General features: G+C 32.3%; 2 protein-coding genes across 2 annotated transcripts in view; one reads left to right on the plus strand and one right to left on the minus strand.

Moving 5' to 3' along the window:
- LOC127712830 (uncharacterized) overlaps nucleotides 1-21,016 on the plus strand; it is a 270,720-nt gene that overhangs the window by 81,151 nt on the left and 168,553 nt on the right. The gene's annotated exons all lie outside the window — the stretch shown is intronic.
- On the minus strand, nucleotides 16,761-18,069 carry LOC127711280 (toll-like receptor 6; the record flags this gene model as incomplete). The annotated part of the gene is made up of 1 exon (XM_052217274.1): nucleotides 16,761-18,069. A coding segment is annotated over one exon (969 nt), but the record flags the coding sequence as incomplete, so codon positions are not given.

Raw genomic sequence — 21,016 nt, forward strand, 5'->3', positions numbered from 1 at the left:
TGAATATATATAGAATACGGGTAACATAAAAAAAGATCCAACACAATAAGATGTTTCTTCTACAAACAATTTACCTTGCAAAAGAATTTGCAGTGACACGTCTGGTATAGTAAACAAATTAAACATATTTGCACCAAGGGTGCAAGATTCGCCCTTTTTATATATACTTAATGAAATTGTTGGGCAAGACTTCTATTTGTAAAAGGACCCAACACTATAAAATGTTTGTTGTACAAACAATTTACCATGCTAAAGAATTTGCAGTTACAAATCTGGTATAGTAAACAAATTAAACATATTTGCGCCAAAGGCGCAAGAATCGCCCGTTGTATACATATACGTTATGAAATTGTTGTTCAAGACTTCCATTTGACTCCCCCTTTTTGAACAGGTGTGCTCTGCTTATCTCAACATCCAGGTGGGTTTAATTGTTGCAAGAATGAATCAGAAGATCCTGCAGAACAAATATGCATCAGATCATCCTTTCTGCAAATAAACACGTCTAATTCATATTTGAATAAATTAAAACCAAGAAGATTAGGAGAACCGGATACGATGTATAAATAAATTCACACTGTTTTTTTTTAATCTTTAATTTTTGTATATCGATGTGCTTAATGAAAATGTTTGTTTTTTTATATTAGACCTGTATCATTTTGACGATAACAAGTTAATCCGTTAGACGTTTCATTAATATTTTGTCTATAGACACTGTTTTTGCGACATACCTTTATAGATATGTTAACTGAGGTGAGTTTAGGTCTTTGATCTAATAGTGTCCAGAAGTGCTTATAAAGGTTAAAGTATTGGTAGTCTGACTTGTAAAACTCCATGAAATATATTCCATACAATCAAACAGGAGTTTTCTGTTATCGATTCAAATATTTAATTCAAGTTTCATGATGTTAATTAAATCAAACAGTCTCTAGTTCTATAAAGTGTGGACAGCAGTATACTATGTACATGTAATGTCTCGCCTATGAAAGCGTATACAATTGCCTTAAAGAAAAAGGGTCGAGCTTTACTGATTTTATTTCACGGAAGAGTCATTTTTAAATCTTTCAATCTTTACTGAAATGCATAGTTTCACATTTCTTTTTTTGTATTTCGAGGTTCTATAAATATTTTGGCTTACTTGACAGATAACAAAATAAGATATACAATTAATACCTCAAGATAGCTCAGTAAAACAAACGATTTTCACAGATTTCAACAAACTTTGAGTAGTTGTATTGAATTTGTATACGAAGGACAGTCTCAACTAAAAACCCAAATTATGTTAAACGTAACGCTATGTAATGTCTTTTGGATACAAATATCTTCATTCTGGTTAAAGATGTCAATCGAAAGAAAGTTTTCCAAAAATGTGAAAAATACCGTTTTGAGGTTTTCATTTTATTTCATCTCAGTGTGTCTTTGTGAAATCTCAATGTGTAATTTCAATTCTCAGTGTGTGTTTTTCATTTTTTGTAATCTCAGTGCGTCTTTATGAAATCTCAGTGTGTAATTTTTAATTCTTAGTGTGTGTTTTTAGGTTTTTAAATCTCAGTGATTTTTTTTTCAAAAAATGGTTTAAACATAGTTTTGACGAGAACGACTTACCATAATACTCTATATACATATTAAGCATGCGATATATCTAAATAACATTGACGACTTCCATTTGACGCTTGGTCTCATACCTCTGAAATAAACTGCAAACCAAAGTATTTCAAAAACTTTCAGCTTCCTCCAATCGATTAAAATATTCCACAGTAGTTTAATAAAAGGTTAGACATTTTCAGGTTTTTGTACATCTTTGACTGTCGGACAGACAGACGGACAATTGTATTCCATAAATTGTCCAGCATTTGATGGACGTATAAATAACGATTAAAATGTGATACAATTTAAAATATAGTTATTCGTAGGAAATTGATTTAAAAGAGGGTCGAAAGATACCAGAGAGACATTCAAACTCATAAGTCGAAAATAAACTGACAACGCCATGGCTAAAAACATGAAAAAAGAAAAAGGCAAACATACAAATAACAGTACACAAAACACAACATAGAAAAAACTAAAGACTAAGCAACACGAACCCCACCAAAAACTGGGAGTGATCTCAGGTGCTCCGGAAGGGGAAGCAAATCCGGCTCCACATGTGGCACCCGTCGTGTTGCTCATGTAATCTCCATATCCATTAAAGGAATGACTACTATTTTTTTTCTGTCTATGAAGAAATAACATCAAAAATGGTGTGCACACTGAACAACCCGCGTAGCGCGTTATTTAAAACTGTGCACCTTAATTTTTAAGTTATTTCGAATAGACAGAAAAAATATTACAATCTTCCTTTATGATTAATTCTAAGTTCCAGTTTTAAGGAGTAAATCATGGGAGAAAAAACGTTGATGACGTCACGGTCACATGACAAAATTGTGTCTATAAGCTGATAGACAAGAAACTTTCAGTCAATAGGAAGACGTGTTACATCCAAAATTGAATTGTAAAGAATTGAAGCTATGAGTTACTTTTATTTCTTGGTATAGTTAACTTTCGCCATACAGAACATCTTAAAGTATGCTTTATTTTGTTTCGTTTGATGTGTTTGACCTTTTGATTTTGTTTTTTTTAATTTTTTGTAACGAACCTAATAATGGTTTAAATCTTACAAAAGCTAACTTATCGTTGTACTTTTTCTTTTTCTTTTTTTTCTTTTGCTTTGTTTTAATTTGAAAAAAAATATGTATTTGTTTTAAAAAAAAAAAACAAATTTAGATCCGTGTGTGCCATCAACCGCTATTTTGCTCACAACCAAAAGCATAACAACCAGCGAGTTCTGTAAATAATGTAAATAAATCATGTACACAAGAGTCAACCATGTTAAAACGCATAACAACATATCAACAACGTTTTTTTTTCTATTTAAAAAAATATCCAAGATAAGAAATGTGGTATGAGATACATTTATCTAAAAGAATCCAAATGACGTGGTTGAAAAACGCATAACTTAACTTTGTGTATTTTAATTGAGTAAGATGACATGTATAAATATATCATTACAATGTGTTTGTTATTATTTTTTTCCTCAAAGAACATTTAAGATGCCGTTATGTTATGCATAATCATCTAGAGTCCCAAGTCAGAAGCCTGTAGTTCAATGGCTGTTTTTGATTCATATCTGTCATATTTGTTTTCCGAAAATTGTTTTGTTATAAATAAGGCCGTTAGTTTTCTCAATTGAATGGTGCCATATTTTCATGCCTTGGCCTTTTTTTTTTTTTATCTCATTACCCGGTATGGGTTTTTATCATATAATTGATGAAGGCCGTACGGTTGCCTATAATTGCTTACATCCACTTCATTTGAACTCTGGTGGATAGTTGTCTCATTGGCAATCATACCAACCAATGACACTATTGTGTTCAAGTGACACAAGATCCCCGTTAACGTAGGCTTTTTCATAATTTTCTTGAAGACGTCTTCCTATCAAGAGATAACTCTCAAGTCAGAAATATGACAGTTGGGTTTGAGCTTTTGAATTTGCCATTTGATAAGAGACTTTCCGTTTTGAATTTTCATTGTAGTTCCGTATTTTTGTTATTTTACTTTTTCAGATGAATAGACGAATATATCGTGTGTCTGAACATAAATTCTGCAACAGAACCGTTCAAGGGGCTCCAAATTCGGCTGCGCTTCAGGCTGTATGAATTTTCCATACTGATGTAAAATTCTGTACACCCCTGATAACTTATAATGATCTATAATATTTCCGACATTGTTTATTTACTATTGTTGTTGACGACGTCAGGTAAAGATTGATATGTTGTAGCGATGTCACTGCTGGATATGATGTTGTTTAACTTAGATGTTTGTTTGGACGACATGAATGGTTTGCAATACTTTTAAATCTAATGCGTTGTTGCTTTAAGGTTTTGGTGGAATTTGGTGCGTTGTACACAGTCGTGTATTAAAAGTGTGTTATGTGTCTTAGAGGTAGACAATCTATTAACTATATGATTGTCCCCCATTTCTACATCTTTTAAGCTACATTGGTGTTGGCATTCATAGCTTTACTTCCCATCAAATTTGCTACAGCTCGACTGAGAACTTCAAAAATACCGATGTATGGAACGCCACAGCTGTCTTATGTGGAACTCTGATATAACGTTATGTTGTTTTATTATTACTTGATAATATTTTGTCTTTACATAATATGGTTTTGACTTTACGTAATGAAGTTTTGATATAACTTAATATGGAATAGTCATTACTTAATCATATTTCGACATTACACGATATGGTCTCGTATTGAATTGATATAGTTTTGTCATTACTTAATATGGTTTTGTCATTATTCCATGCGGTTTCACCATTATTTAATGTGGTTGTTTCATTCGGCATTGTGGTTTTAACATTACTTGATTTGTATGTGACTTAACGTAATGTATTTGTTTCATTACATGATGTAGTTTTGTTATTTCGTAATGATGATTTGCCAATTCTTTATATGGCTTTAACATAACGTAATGATGTTTCAAAATTTGACAATTTTACACTACATGATGTGTTTGTTTCAGTATTTGATGTGGTCCTTTCATTCTTTGATATGGTTATCACATTACGTGGTGGAGGTAAAACCACGTGACCATTTCGGAAAAACTATTTCTATTTTTAGATCATAGATTTCCATGTTTTATGTGCCTTGGATGAGTGTGGCCATCCATCGACGTAGAGTTTAAATTTAAGTTTCGAATTAAACTTAGAGTTTAAATTAAAGTTTCGAGTTAAACTTAGAGTTTAAATTAAATTTTCGAATTAAACTTTGAGTTAAGTCTTCGATTTAAGTTATAATTCAAGCCATTATTAGAATAAAAGTTCTAGTAGCATTGAGTTTCGGGTTCAATTTCAAGATTGAGTCAAAGGTAGCGTTCGAGTTACAATAATGAATTCGACTTCAACTTTGAATTTGAGGAGCCTTTTGGGGTAGAGTTTGAGTTAGAGTCGAATATGAGTTTCGTTTAGATTAAGATTTCGAGTTAAAATTGGAGTTATCTAATATGAGTTCGTCACGGTATTTAAATTTTTCTATCGAAGATCAAGGGCTTTTGCTCGGGCTTCCGAAAAGAGGGCTGTGGGGTATTTGTACAAAACATAAACAATGTTACAGTATACAAAACACAACATAGAAATTGGAATAAAGTTGGATGTGTAATGATTGCCCATGAGATTACTATCCACTAAAGTTTAAATGTCACAGTAATGGATGTAAGCAATCATAGGCAACCGTACAGCCTTCAACGCACCGTATAGTAAAAAAAAGGCTACATAGGCCACCACGTGAAAATGTGAAACAATTCAAATTTATAACAAAATAATCTACGAAAAACAAATTTGACACACAGTAAACAATGACAACCATTGAACCACAGGTTCTTCAAGTGGCTCGGGCAGGCACATACAGAAAGTGCACGTGGCGGAGTTTAACATGTATGTGAGCGCTAAACCCTAACCTAAACTCGGACTGTAATGTAACAGCACAACATAAGAAAATGTAAAAAAAAAGTTCCAATAGGCTTAAATCAATAGATCGGTATTACTGGGTGATATAAATCCATTGGTGATGATCTCGCGTGCTCCAGAAGGTTAAGCAGATTCTGCTCAACGTGTGGTAGCCGTCGTGTTATTCGTGAAAGTATAAACCCAGTGATTTGGTTTTATTTGGTAGTTCCCGTTCGAGGAAAAGAGGACGGGGTTGTGGTACGAAAACTGGAACATATCCGTCGTCACTTGTGAAACAGATATTCCAAAAAGTTTGTTGTTTCAATTAGTGCGATATATATATATCAGAGTATGCAATTTATAATAATAACAGATTGATATTCGTATATGTTCAAATAATTATACACACTAAAAAAAAAAAAAAATCATATTTTATAGAATTGATGTTTGTCGCTTATTCCGATCCCCCCATTCCCCTGTAACTTTTGTGTGAGTTGATTTAAAGTGTCTCATTGCCGACAATAAAGTACAAGTCTTTTGATTTTTGTGTTGAACCTGGGACATTAATGTAGCGGCAGTGAGACACAACAAACCTATATTTCGTTGTGGTTAGTGGCGTCGGCGTCTTCATCATTTAGATTGTCAGGTTTCTCATTTAAATTGTTTTTACATTTTTCATTTCGGGACCTTTTATAGCATACTATGTGGTATGGGTTTTGCTCATTGTTGAAGACTATACAGTCAAATAAAGTTGTTTAAAACTTCTACGTCATGTGGTAAATATTTGGTTGAGAGTTGTCTCATTGGCAATCATACCACATTTTCTTATTTCTATATAGGTTTTTCTTTTTTGCATTAAATATTACCGAATTAGACTGTTTTTGGTATGATAAATTTGAAAAACTCAATGGATTAGTATAAAACTTGTATAGGAGTTATTCTTCAAGATCAAGATAAAGCATCTACAGAAAAACATTTCTTTTTTTAATTTTGTATTTACCGAAAAATGTACAAATAAATGTACAGTCAACATTACGCTTTTACACTGACAGCAGCAATATCAGGCGAGACGAGAATTCCGTGGAATCTTTCATGAATTATATATATACTGCTTCCATTTCAGAACTAAGAAAGAAAAAAAACAACACGGCAGGACCAAATTGTTTAGGGATATATCCCCCGTATGGCCGAAAACTTGTAAATTGTTTAGTACTTTTTTCTTATTTTTGTCTGCCGTTCCCCTTTTCATACCGAATAACTCTGAACAACAAGTCGAACTTTAATTTGAACTTGAACTCAATGGATGGCGAAACTCATTCAAAGGACATTAAACAAACGACATAGTGAAATCGGTTTAAAAATAGAACTATTTTTTCCGAAATGGTCACGTGGTTTTACCTCCACCACGTAATGTGATAACCACATCAAAGAATGAAAGGACCACATCAAATACTGAAACAAACACATCATGTAGTGTCAAATCGTCAAATTTTAAAACATCATTACGTTATGTTAAAACCATATAAAGAATTTGCAAATCATCATTACGAAACAACAAAACCACATCATGTAATGAAACAACTACATTACATTAAGTCACATACACATCAAGTAATGTTAAAACCACATTGCCTAATGAAACAACCACATTAAATAATGGTGAAACCACATGAAATAGTGGTGAAACCACATCGACTAATGACAAAGCCACATTGATTAATGACAAAACCATATCAAGTAATGATAAAACTATATCAAGTCAATACGAAACCATATCGTGAAATATCGAAATATCATTAAGTAATGACTATGCCATATTGAGTAATATCAAAACATCATTATGTAAAGACAACATATCATCAAGTAATACTAAAACAACATAACGTAATATAAGAGTTCCACATAAAACAGCTGTGGCGTTCCATAGTATATATGAATGCTCTTTATCGTTAAGCGTCTTTTTTTCGCTACCGTTAGCATCAAACGAGCCTTAATTTTTTATCCTCATATCTTATTTTGTAGCTACTTGGCTTCAAATGGACAGTCAGGGGACTTACTGAATTAAGTGATTAAAAAATCACTTATTTAAGTAGCAAATTCGAAATTTTGTCTTAAATTGTGATTTTGTAGTTTTACCAAAATTTTAAACATAAAGGTTTAGATTAGTAAAATTGGAAAAAAATGAACCTTTTTCTTCTTTTAAATAGCAAGGTTTATGCCTTTGATGCAATCAATTAGCTGTAAATTCTATATTAATTTTTGTTGAAAAAATGCTATAATGAAGGCTTTACATAATGAACTGATACTTTCTTAACGGATTTTTCCCAGCAGTGGGAGTAATTTTCTTGTAAAATTCAAGGTTTCATCTTACAGATTATGTAATAAAATTTTACTGTTCACGATCAAAATTTCACTGTTCGGGGGTGTTGAAATTAGTGGGGGTAATTAAAATAATAATACTTTAAAAGAAGTGATTTTTTGGAAGAAAATAGAGGTATGATACTTAAACAGGTGATTTTTCATGTCATTATCCCAGATTCAGTACAAGGTCATCACCTGACATGACCGGTCATCATATCAATACAGATTTTGGTTCTGATAATTTTGGCAAAATAATTAGTCCCTGGATCATAAGTATTGTATATTTAAAGCTATACTACAATAAAATTAAATCACTTAGTCTAGTGATTTATTTGTACTACTTAAATAGGTGATTATTAAAGAAAGACAACTCTTACTTCCAACATTTGTGGAGACAATGTTACTTGAATCAGTGATTAAAAAAATCACTCATTTAAGTAAGTCCCCTGACTGATGGAGTAATATGTTTATCTTTAACGTTATTTACACAACTATTTTATCGTCATTCGCAATTTGGGGTACCCCATTCCTACCCTCTTAAAGTCCTGTAACTCTGGAATGACACAGCCAAAAATTTAGAAATAAAATTTTATATTGTTAAGATCAAATTACATCCAATTTAAGTTATCTTACAAAGTGTTGACAGACAGATGGACATCATGGACATTGGTACAGTTAATATGTCCCGTCTTCGACAAGCGTATAAAAAGTCAAGTGATTGAAAATTTGTAACAGGAACCATGTCTAGATAGATCATTTTAGAACAAAAATCACTCTACAATAAAAGAAGAATGTCTGAGGACATGAACGCCCAAGCTCAAGCTTTGCAATTATCCAAGTTAAAAGGGGGCATAACTCTAGAACGGTAAATGAATCACAACCGAAAGTCTGTCTGCGTGTTGTGGTTCTTAGCATTGTGTATGAGTTTCATAAAATTTGCATGAGACAAACTAAAGTTAGAGTGCAGAAACTAAAATTTGGCTGGACAGACAGTCAAGGGTAACACTAAATGCCCTTGTTGTCTAGAGCAGGGCATAAAAAACACCCACAGATTTTAGCAATTCATGTGTCCAATGTAATTAGTATGTTTTTAGGAGCAACGTTAACCTTTACTAAGATTATGAAAAACTCCCAAGCACCTATAACATTTATAAAAAAGTACTACATTTTTTTAAACCATTTAACAAAAAAATTAACACACATTTTATGTTGCATTGTAAAGTCCAAAATTTACTGACTTTTGTTTTATTATATGGCAACACAACATCCATTTAAGGATAGTTCCAGGCCTCGTGATTTAGGAAATTTTAGCGCCTGATTTTTGTTTTAATATAAAATAATACAATATGTATGTGGTTTGATTACCAATGAGACAACTACATTGTATCTACCAGAGACCAAATAAAGTAGATGTTAGCAACTATATGTTACTGTTTATCATGTACTTAGATATAAGAAGATGTGGTATGAGTGCCAATGAGACAACTCTCCATCCAAGTCAAAATTTATAAAAGTAAACCATTATAGGTCACAGTACGGTCTTCAACACGGAGCCTTGGATCACACCGAACAGTAAGCTATAAAGGGCCCCAAAAATTACTAGTGTAAAACCATTCAAACGGGAAAACCAACGGTCTAATCTATATAAAAAACGAGAAACGAGAAACACTTATGAACCACATCAACAAACGACAACTACTGAACATCAGATTCCTGACTTAGGACAGGTGCAAACAAATGCAGCGGGTTCATTTATTCTGTAATTTGTTGGTCTCTAGGGCCTAAAGTGTTGAGGTGTTCCAAGAACCATATAAAACTAAGAAAAAAATACAAGCAATATTTAGTGTTAATTTACAACTACATGTACCTCAAATAAAGCAAGCCTACATTGTTTGTATCTAAGCCAAGACTTAACAGGTTAGTACATGTACATGATGTAGCTCTGCTTCATGATTGGACCAAAAGGAAATTTACATCGTACAGTATATATATCTAGCTTAAAATTGATTGTACCTAGATAGAACCCCATCCCCCTTGCCCCCAAAAAATAATAAAGATGAATGGTTGGTACATGCATATCCTATACTTGTCAAAGTCAAAAATTAAGCTTTCTCTTGACCTTACCTGTTCATAAATCCTGAATTGTAATGCCCTATTTTTCTAATTCAATATCAGATATTTAGAAAGTTGAACATAACTAGTTCTAAGTCCTAAGTCAGGAATCTGATGTTCAGTAGTTGTCGTTTGTTGATGTGGTTCATAAGTGTTTTTCGTTTCTCGTTTTTTATATAGATTAGACCGTTGGTTTGAACCGTTTGAATGGTTTTACACTAGTCATTTTTGGGGCCCTTTATAGCTTGCTGTTCGGTGTGAGCCAAGGCTCCGTGTTGAAGACTGTACTTTGACCTATAATGGTTTACTTTTACAAATTGTGACTTGGATGGAGAGTTGTCTCATTGGCACTCATACCACATCTTCTTATATCTATATAATAGTTGTTTCTTAGAATTTTTACTGTAATTTCCTAAATTATAGTTCATTTATTACTTTGATTTATGAACTTTTTTAGAAAGGAAAAAAACATGAGGTTAATTTAATATTGCAAATTCTGTGAGAGGAAAATCTGCATACAGATACATGTATCTGATACCAGAATGTTAGTTTTTATTATTGTGATACTCATCCAGTCGCATTATTCACATTGATGAAAACCTCGCAATTCTTTCTGAATTTACAGTACTAAACAATTTACTGCCTTGACAATGTTTGCTATAACTGAGGTACATACATGTACATGTATATAGATATCATCTGCATGCATGCAGTGTTATTTTAATTTAAATACTGATGATAACCATATCTAAAAAAAAACATGTCAAGGTGGGCAGTCATGATTATCAAACTACATAATATATCTATTAGTCCAATATTATTTTGTCATGAAAGGCTTCTTTAATTTTTTGCTGTGATGCCATCCTAAGATGGACTGTCATAGGAAGGCTTCACAGTAAAAAAATAACAAAGCCTTTCAAGAAATCATAATATCATATTATTTGGACTATGCGTTCAAATTGGTCAATTCAATCAACAAGTATATATATTTGCTATTGGTCATATTGATGACTTTGTGTACATGTGAAAAATACTATTTCTAAGATAATTTATCCAAGGTGCAGGCATTTTTCAGAGAAAGATGCAAGGTCCAGGATAAGTCCAAATAATTATGATATCTATGAAAGAATTTCATGCTGTTTTTTGCTTTCGACGTCTCAACTTCAAGTAGGAATCTATAAAAACCGACAGCACTCAGCAAAAAATATTATAATCTGGACTTAATTCTTCATTCTTTTCGGGAGTTAATCGTCGAAAATTTTCCTATCATCAGAAAATTCCTCTGTAAATACCTTATCCATTCACGTTCTGTGTCGTGTAGATTCTCAGCAGTTATATCTATTGCAGCACATTTCAAAGTTACGCATAAGTATCATAAGGTAGATTTATTGTGTACCGCCATCTTGGATTGTAATATAGCAGTTCACAATCGGTCTAGTTCTTTGCTTAAATCTGAAAGTTTTGAAACAGATTGGCAATTAATATTTGAAACTGTTTATTTAGATAAAGGAACATAAGTGATTTATTGCAATATTTAGACCAAATATTTGATTTTGCTCGATTCAATTTGTCAACTTAGCCATATAGGGGGAGATAACTCTTATAGTATTATAGTAAAAAAATGAAAAAGGTATATATATAGATATAAAAAAAATTTCAATTTTTTACTTGTAGCAAGAAAACAAGTTCGCTGACAAATTTTTTTATTTCTATTTTCTTAAAGCATATTATTAAACCTATCTTCTCATATTTTATTTCAAATTATATCCCATAGACTTCCTTTTGTTCTCAAAACGGTGTTTTTTATGAATAATCTATGCAACATTAGGCATTTTAGCACGATTTGTAGCTTGAAAAATAACACGGTGACCCATACTTTTTATCATATTTTTGAAAAAAGCATGGTGAAATCCACATTTTGGCAAAGTATAAGAAAATTCTATCTGAGGAAATATATAGTGTTCATCCACCATACGTATGCAAGGTATTCGCAATAGTTTCAAATTTGAAGAAACGTTTTCCAGTTTAACATCAGTTTATTCAAACCAGAATATGTGTCAGTTATCCTCTTAATTTCAGATGACGTTGCAGTAGCTATTGTGTCCTGTTCTTGTTGAATTAGTACACTCGAAATAATCAAGTGATCTTCGGGTGTAACACGACTAAATTGTAATCCATTTCCTCCACTAAATGTTGTCTAATTCTTGCTGTCACTACAGTTCCACATAATCAAATTTTTAGTATTGGAACGGATTACTGTTTTGTAGTCGCTTTACAATGTCTGGCTACCATTTGTAGAGCTGGTAGTTATATACTAGTATTTTCTTTTCTCTGTAATAATATGAACATGACCTATAATTTATTTTGCTTCCATCCTCAAAAAAACCTAATATAGGGTTACAAACGACATTTTCGGGTTTTAAACATCTATGAAATTTCAACAGTTTATTGTCGAATAATCTTGGTTCTGTTGACATAAAACATAAGCAAATCGGTTTGAGTTTTGTCATTCACACTGTTTTCTTTTCATAGTTTTTGCATTAGAACATTTGCTGCTAAAATATATGGAAGAGCAAGTCCTAAAAAATCGTACTCACTCGACACTTGGCTGAGTACCATTCTTGGATTAAATGATGTAGGAGTACAGCTTCAATCTGTGATTTCATTACATATACTCCCTTCCGCACCTTTTGGTATTTAGGAGAAAAGTTTATCTACACTTTGAATATTTAAAAAATATTTAAACCGAGAGGCTTGAACAAATTGGTTTAAACGACGGTCATTGTATGAAAGGGACACTTTCATGTTATTTTGTGCGGTATGTTCACATATGTAGAGACGTGGTTTTCGGTTTATTTAGACCATCATTTTGATTTGGCCTTTCAATTGTTTTATTTCGAGCCTCACTTATGATTCATATTAAACGAAACGTGCGTATGGCTTACAAATTATAATAAAATTGAGAATGGAAATGGGGAATGTGTCATAAAGACAACAACCCGACCAAAGGGCAGAAAACAGCCCAAGGCCACCAATGGGTCTTCAACACAGCGAGAAAATCCCGCACCCGGAGGTGGTCCTCAGCTGGCCCCTAAATAAAAATGTGTATTAGTTCAGTGAAAATGGACGTCATACTAAACTCCAAAACATATAAATGAATTAAAATTAAAAAAACATACAATACTAACATAGGCCATATGCTCCTGACTTGGGACAGGCGCAAAAATGCGGCGGGGTTAAAAATGTTTTGTGACATCTCAACCCTCCCCCTATACCTTTGGCCAATGTAGAATAAAGAAACACACAGCAAAACGCACAGTAAACCCAGTTAAAAGAAGTCCGAGTCCGATGTCAGAATAGGTAACAAGGTTTTACATAAATTTCGTGTTTACTATTTTATGTATTATAATCGAGAATTGGGTAGTTTTCATGTAGAACATATTCTTATACCCCTTTGTCTTTTTTCGTTTTTTTCACTTTCCAACCCAAACATAAGACTTTTCTAATTTTGAGGAGCGTTCATCATTTATTAGAAAGGTTTCAACAACACTAAAAATTGAAACATTATATGAAGTGAATACTTGTTTAAAAGATGCATCTTTGATGATATGCCAAGAATGTTACGATAGTTTTTAACGAATCGGTTTTGTTTTCTAATGAATTGTCTTATTATGCTTACGTTTTTACCGTGTTAATGCTTTTTCTGTTTTCATGATTCCCTTTTTGAGAAAAAATGTTCTACTTCGATTCGTCTACTCGGGTCGGACAGAGTTATACAATCAGTGCTAATGCGTATGTGCGCAACCTTCCTGAATCAAAGTGAAAACTTGATTTGACTCCCAAAATGGAACACAATTATAGCAGCGGTTGCTTTTTTTTTTATGGACGTCGAAAATGAACAACTTTATGTTCAAACGTGTAACGCAATTAAATTAAAGGACTTCTATCATTTATTCATTTTTTTTTTTCATTTTCAGTTCTAACCAGACCATTATTTTTTATAATCCTCCTGCGTCATCTGATAAGTAAAGGGAATGGATGTTCGTAATAATTTTGAGAAATTATATTTTATCTGTTCTATGGATAAACATCACCGGCAGTTTTTATACATGTAAAATATTTGTTATTGTCAAATCACAACCAAACGATAAATCTTTCTTTGGCTTTATTAAAAAAAATGTCACTTATTTTGTATCATTCTCTTCTTTGCTGTTCTTGTTTGTCGCCATTTCGTAACTTAACTAAAGCTGACTCAACTCAGAGTTGATTCCAATTTAATTCGGGTAGGGTCACACTTGATTGAAACTCGAGTAAACTCGACAAACTCTACTAAGCCGAGCTGGACGAATCGATGTAGGTCGAAGTTGACCATAAACTCGGCACTCTCTTACTTGTTTTCATCCTAATATTGACAATGGTAAGCTTTGTTACCGTATTCATAACAATTGTTACTTTGTATATATTTGACATGTCTACGCACAGCAGCGGTAAGATTAAACCCAAGGAATTGGGATAATCATTTTGTGTTTGTGTTAAATATATTAAATATACATCATTACTAACACAATTCTATATTATTATTTTTGTAATGGTTAGGAAATACATAAAATAACACCATTACAAACTTAAACTTAATTTTATCTTCTATTTCTAGAAATTTACCTGTGACGTCACTTTTTGTGGCGTTGATACATTTGTGTGACGCAAAGTTCATAATTCTTTTGTGATGTAAATGGGAGGTGTCCATTGTTATTCTGTGGTTTACATGTTGTAATGTACTATTATATTATTTATTTATGTATGCCTCTGTCCTGAGTGTTCTTGCATTTAGTTGTAATGTATTCCTGTCACGTAAAGTTGTCATTTTAGCGGCATTTTTAACATTGCCATAAAAGCGGAAGTTTGGCTAGTCATAAAAACAGGTTCAACCCACTATTTTTTCTAAAAATGTCTTGTACCAAGTCAGGAATATGACAGTTGTTATTAAATAGTCCGTTTCTATGTATGTTGGCGTTTGTTTTTGTAGCAGTTCAGTGTTTATGTTGTTCCGTTGTTTTCCTCTTATAGTTGATGTGTTTCCCTCGGTTTTGGTTTGTGACCCGCATTTGTTTCAGTTAAATCGATTTATGACTATTGAAAAACGGTATACTACTGTTGCCTCTATATATACACAAATAAAAGCAGTCAAAAAATTGTGAGCATTTTCACAAACCAGTCCGCTAAAATTTTGCAAAAACGTCATAAAAGTAATTTGGTGTACTATATGCATTTTTCAAAATTTTAGTACTAATAAGTGAACAGGCTAAGAAAAGCATGACCTTGTGCAATGCCAAAATGTAAGTATCGACACAATGTAAGCCTAAAATGTTCATAACTCTTAAGCCATACATATTTAGTTATGTTTTGAATTATCACGATACAAATCAATGTATGTACCGATGGAGACAATATTCAATAATCTTACTACAGTCTTAGATTGTTAAATAAGTTTATTCAATGAATCAATAAGTTTACATGTTATGAGTCTATATACAACACACCGTAAAATTAGAACGTGATATCGTGTTGTTAAAAAAGATTCTACAGTTACGGTCAAATATTCCGACCAAATACTTGTTTTAGTAACGGTTTTAAACTTCTTGAAGGACTTACGAAATTTGAACATCGTTAAACCACTGTTGTCTCGAATTTAAGTAATTTGTAGTAACAAAATCCCTGACAAGATGATTTACAAGTGAGAGGTAAAGCTAGCTATAAAACAAGGATTAATCCACCATTTTCCACATAAGGAAATATATGTACCAAGTCAGGAATATGACAGTTGTTTTCCATTCGTTTGATGTGTTTGAGTATTTGATTTTGCCATTTGATAAAGGATTTTCCATTTTGGGGAATATACACATCATGAAAAGGGTCAAAGGAAAACACCAACGTATAAAAAAAGAAGATGAACAATAGGAAACGGAAAATCTTTGAGGAGAGTTTCAGCTTGCAACATAAATATTTAAATATATTAGAAAGGACAATTATTATTATTTGTATTACGTATATTTCTGTTTGATAACATGGTATGTGACAAGTATCGTGTAGAAAGTCGAAAACTTTCAACCGAATTGAAAAACCAAAAAAGGCACGTTCTTTAATTGTAGTCAAGAAACTCGACAGAAAGATTAGTTGTAGAACACTTCTAGAAGCCGAGATGAAACTATCGACATTTTACGTTTTTGTGTGTGTGTGTGTGTGTGTGTGTAGTTTAGGTTAGTAGGAACCTTCAAATGTTAAAAAAACTTAAACTAAGATGTGGAAATGATATAACTGTCAGATTTTTTACTCTAAGTGGAGCAAACGACATTAAAGTGGAGGAATATATGGTTTCATTCTTTTAAACTTCCGTTTACTATTTACCTCATTTCATCATCACATTCTTTGCTGCTTTGTCGAAATTGATGTATTAAAATGATGGTTAGGCGCACAGTTCCATCAGACAATGTTCATATTGTTATAATATTTATATAAATGTTTATTCCATTGTTGATTTTTCATATCAACTGAAAATAACATGTAACCCAATTTTGATTGCAGGTAGTGACTAATAATAAAATTGGAAGGACTATTGATCAAAACTAAAAATGATAACAAATGCACAGTCACAGTCGTAGCATTTAACTTGTAAGTTTATGCTTTAACTGATACATAATCACTGATGTAAATAAAAATAACATAATGTAAACTATTGAACCTAAGATGTATTTATCAAGATAAAGAAATAATAATACATGAATTGATATAAATCCTCTAAACTAATAGATTAAAGTGTATCTATCTACATGTGTCATCTGAAATTATGTGTATAGACTATTAGCAATACTACGAATAAAAAACCTTTTGAATTCTGGTAAAAACTGACCAACTGATTTTGATTTGTCCTATTATTTCTTAATTAAAAAAATTCGCTGATCACTATGAAGTTATCTATACAAAAATGTTCCTTCATAATACGGTGTGTGTTCTGGCAGAAAACAGCACTTTCATTTTGTAAATGAAATATAAGAACATCCTTGCGCGATTCACTCGCAATACTTGGAAGCGTACTGACACAATTAATTTAAAATAAGGTTTATTCAAGATTTTATATCGACAATTCTATGTTTGGTTTCGAAGTAATTTTGTTAAGTTCAACCAAAACTGTCCCTCGTCATATTCTTTTGTTGGAAATTTACTAAGTGATGCTGAATTAACAAAAGCACGCAAACTTGATGATATATTTTCGTCAGACACATCCTCTACCATAAGACTTATTAATGCGTCAGATTCCATGTTAAGACATTTTTCCTGCGCTATTCTCGATTCAAACAGACACCAGTCGCTTTTTACCATATCATGAGATATAACGAGAATTATTCTCCTGCTTGCGGTCATTTTTTCAATTATGTTCTCGACATACACTTTTCCAACTTCAAAATCTCGATCTCTTATACATAAAGAAATTCCAGACTCATTTTCTAATTTTTCTAAAAGCTTTTTTCGAATCCACTCTAATTCATTGTCACAGTAAATTACGTATGCTTCAAATTTATAATCTGTTTCCTCATTAGAAATAAGAGAAAATCCTTTCTTTTTCACACGGTAAAGAAATAACCAATATCGTATATGCCATCGTAATCTGAAGATTAAACTGAAAATTATAACGAACACAATTCCTGATAATGATAGTGATGTGACAACCGCTGTGAATAATTCCTTATCTGTATTGGAACATTCGAAATATGTTGGTATTGCATCTTTTAGCATTTCACCGTCTTTTTCTGGAGGCGTTTTACAATGGTACAATTCTGGATAATTTTCGAAAATGATTTTTTCCGTTTGTATCCAGTTGTGAAACCATACATTTGAGCATGTACATGCAAAGGGGTTGTTTCCTAATGACAAAATTGATAAATGTTTGAATGCATTTCGAGGAAACAGTGTTTCGTTTATAATTGATAAAGCATTTCCGGTCAATGTTATCGATCGAACAGATGATTGGTTTCCGAATACTCTATGTCCATTCCAAGATAAGATTCTGTTGTTTTCAAATGAAACATATGATAAGTAGGCAATTTGGAAAACAAATTATCAGGTAGTGTAATCAGTTGACAGTTGTCAATAATAAGATGTGTTAGAGCTCGTAATGACGGTAACATTTTCTCTAAAACATGTATAGAGGGGAATTCGTTGCCACTTAAATCAAGATATTCTATTTTAGGGCTATATCTGAAAATTTCGGTCGCATTAAAATGGTACATTATGTCATTTTGGAAAACAAAATGATTCTTAGTAAATTTTAACAGTTTCAAAGTAATGGTTTGGAATGCTCTATCGTCTATTCTGTTAAATCGGAATCCTAGATTAGCCATGTATAGGAATTCAAGCGACGGGAGTTTAAGAAAAGTGTAATTCAATAAACCTAAAATTGGATTCCCAGAAAGACGTAAAGAGTTTAGATTCTCTAAACACCAGAACAGGTTATTTACATTAGAAATGGAATTAGCCACCAAATTAAGGCTAACAAGTTTCGGGAAATAGCAGGTTGTTTCATTTCCAAAAAAGTCTTTTTTTATTTGTATACGATTATAATGGAGATCTAGTATTTCTAATTTTTGTAAAAATCCTGGTTGGATAATAGAGATTATGCCATATCCAATACGCAACTCTTTAAGCTGAACCAAATTTTCGCTTAAAAGTGTCATATTCAAATTTTCGAAATTGTTCTCCAGCATTTCTAGCTTTTGAATGTTAAAGCGTGATAAAGCAATGAATAAATCAGTTGGTTCATTGCTCCATTTCATTCTATTAAGTATAATTTGTTTAAAATCTAAACAATTAATTTGTGCTACTGCATCTGCTACAATAGACGGAGTCAATTTAGGATTCCTACTGAGATCCAATTTACGGAGGAAACGAAAATGAATGAAGGCATCAGTTGTGATATGTGTTATGCCGTTCCGTTCCAGAGAAAATACACAAGTTTCAATCCTTCCAAATTTCGAAACGTTGAAGCGTTAATTTTTTCAAGTAGATTTCCTGAAAAGTCAAGTTGTGTTATATAGCTCGGAAACACTGGGATGAACCGTAACAAGGCACCTCGACATGACGCAGATCCATCTTTCATCAAACATCTACATGACTTGGGACAACTACTGCTTCGTGCAGCAAAAACATAGACAGGCAGCACAAGAAGAACAATAATCGAAACTGAACTTTTTAGCATATTCCTGGAAAAAAAACCAGACGAAAATTATAGTTTTATAATAAATTGATAAATCAATACCATAAACCACCAAGTAAAAACATTGTATAAAAGTGCATTTTTAGGACAAGTGTAATCTAGGAAGTCCTTGTAAATGGCACGAGAAAAATGTTTATAGCTTGATTTCTACTGGAAAACAAGAACTCAGAGGTTAAGATAAGTAATATTGTTTGACAACAATTCTTCTCTTTTAATCCTAAGGTAAAAGGGGTGTCGCAAACTGTTTGACTACCATGATACAAGTTAAAGACAAAAACAAGAATTGAAACTATCCAATAGCACATCAATATGAAGATCAACGAAGTGTTGCACACTCTCTGACTGCCAAAAATTCTCGTTTAACATATCAAGATTCAATAAAGTAAACAATTTAACTCTTTAATTTTTAAAAATATCATAGAAATTGAGAATAACGTCCTTTTGAACAGTGGTTTCATCTTCTTGTTATAATTATGAAAAATTGGAATGGAAAATTTAATCCTGTAGCTTATTAATCATATACATATTGATACATGTACATGTCATAGATTTTTTTTAGTATTAGATAATATTATTTTTTATCATTATGTATGGCATTATAATTCTGATATAAATGTATATGTTGGTTTAACCTACATTTTCATAATTTGTTTTAAAGGGAAAAATTCGGGTAAATCCATCTTGGAGGAAATAACTTTTTTCCGACCAAGATTAAATAATGACGAATAGTTAGTGTTAGCATGAATAATTAAGACATCGGTAAAAGTCGATGTCACTGCGACATGTAAATTGTTATGTCAGCTTATTGATTTGGTTTATGACTTAGGATAGCCAAAAATAACTTATCTTAGTATTTAAAACCCCGTCAAATATCATATCATCGTAAAATGTTCTGCAATTAATTTTTCTGTGCTTTTGAAATGTTTGATATGTTGTGACGGAAACCTGTAGTTCAGTGGTTATTGGTTCGTGTTTGTCATATTTGTTTTTCGTAAATTGTTTTGTTGTGATCTAGGCCGTTACTTTTCTCAACTGAATTGTTTCATTTGTTTCATGTCGGGGCCTTTTATAGCCGACCATATAGTATGGGTTTTTCTCATTGTTGAAGGCCGACGGTTGCCTTTAATCGCTTACGTCCACTTCATTTGAACTTTGGTAGATAATTGTCTCATTGGCAATCATACCACATCTCCTTATTTTTTTTATTGATGTAATTATATGAAGTTTGTATGTCAAAGGAGACAACTTTACACCTGAGGCCAAATGACGTAGAAGTTAGCCATCGTACGCCTGGTCCCTTTCAACAACTAAAGCCTTTAGACTAACTGTTGTAATACAACGCATGGAAAATTTTAATAAAATATTTTTGGATTCTAAAAATCTATTTGGATGGTTTAGATAAATTAAGTGCTGTTGATGATTGGCAGTTATGACTTTTCAAATCTCTACACTACACTTCCACACATTTTCATCAAAACAGAAGATTAATTATTCAACTGAATGGTCCTTTGACAAATTTGAGTGCAAATGTATTGCTGCTACTCATATGAAGCCTTCTTCTGTAATGAAATGAAATTGGTTAATATGGTAGGTTTGTTTTCTGTTTTTGAATATTATAACATTTTGTTTAGCCGGGGCCATTTATAGTTTAATACACAATATGGGATTTGCTCCTTGTTGAGAACCATACAAATTTCCTATAATATATCACCGGCCTTTGGTCTCAGGTGAATAGTTGTCGCATTGACATACACACCACATCTGCTTTATTTACATAACAATCGATCAACA

Source organism: Mytilus californianus, unplaced genomic scaffold (genome assembly GCF_021869535.1).
Source record: "Mytilus californianus isolate M0D057914Y unplaced genomic scaffold, xbMytCali1.0.p SCAF_8, whole genome shotgun sequence".
NCBI classification, from domain to species: Eukaryota; Metazoa; Mollusca; class Bivalvia; order Mytilida; family Mytilidae; genus Mytilus; species Mytilus californianus.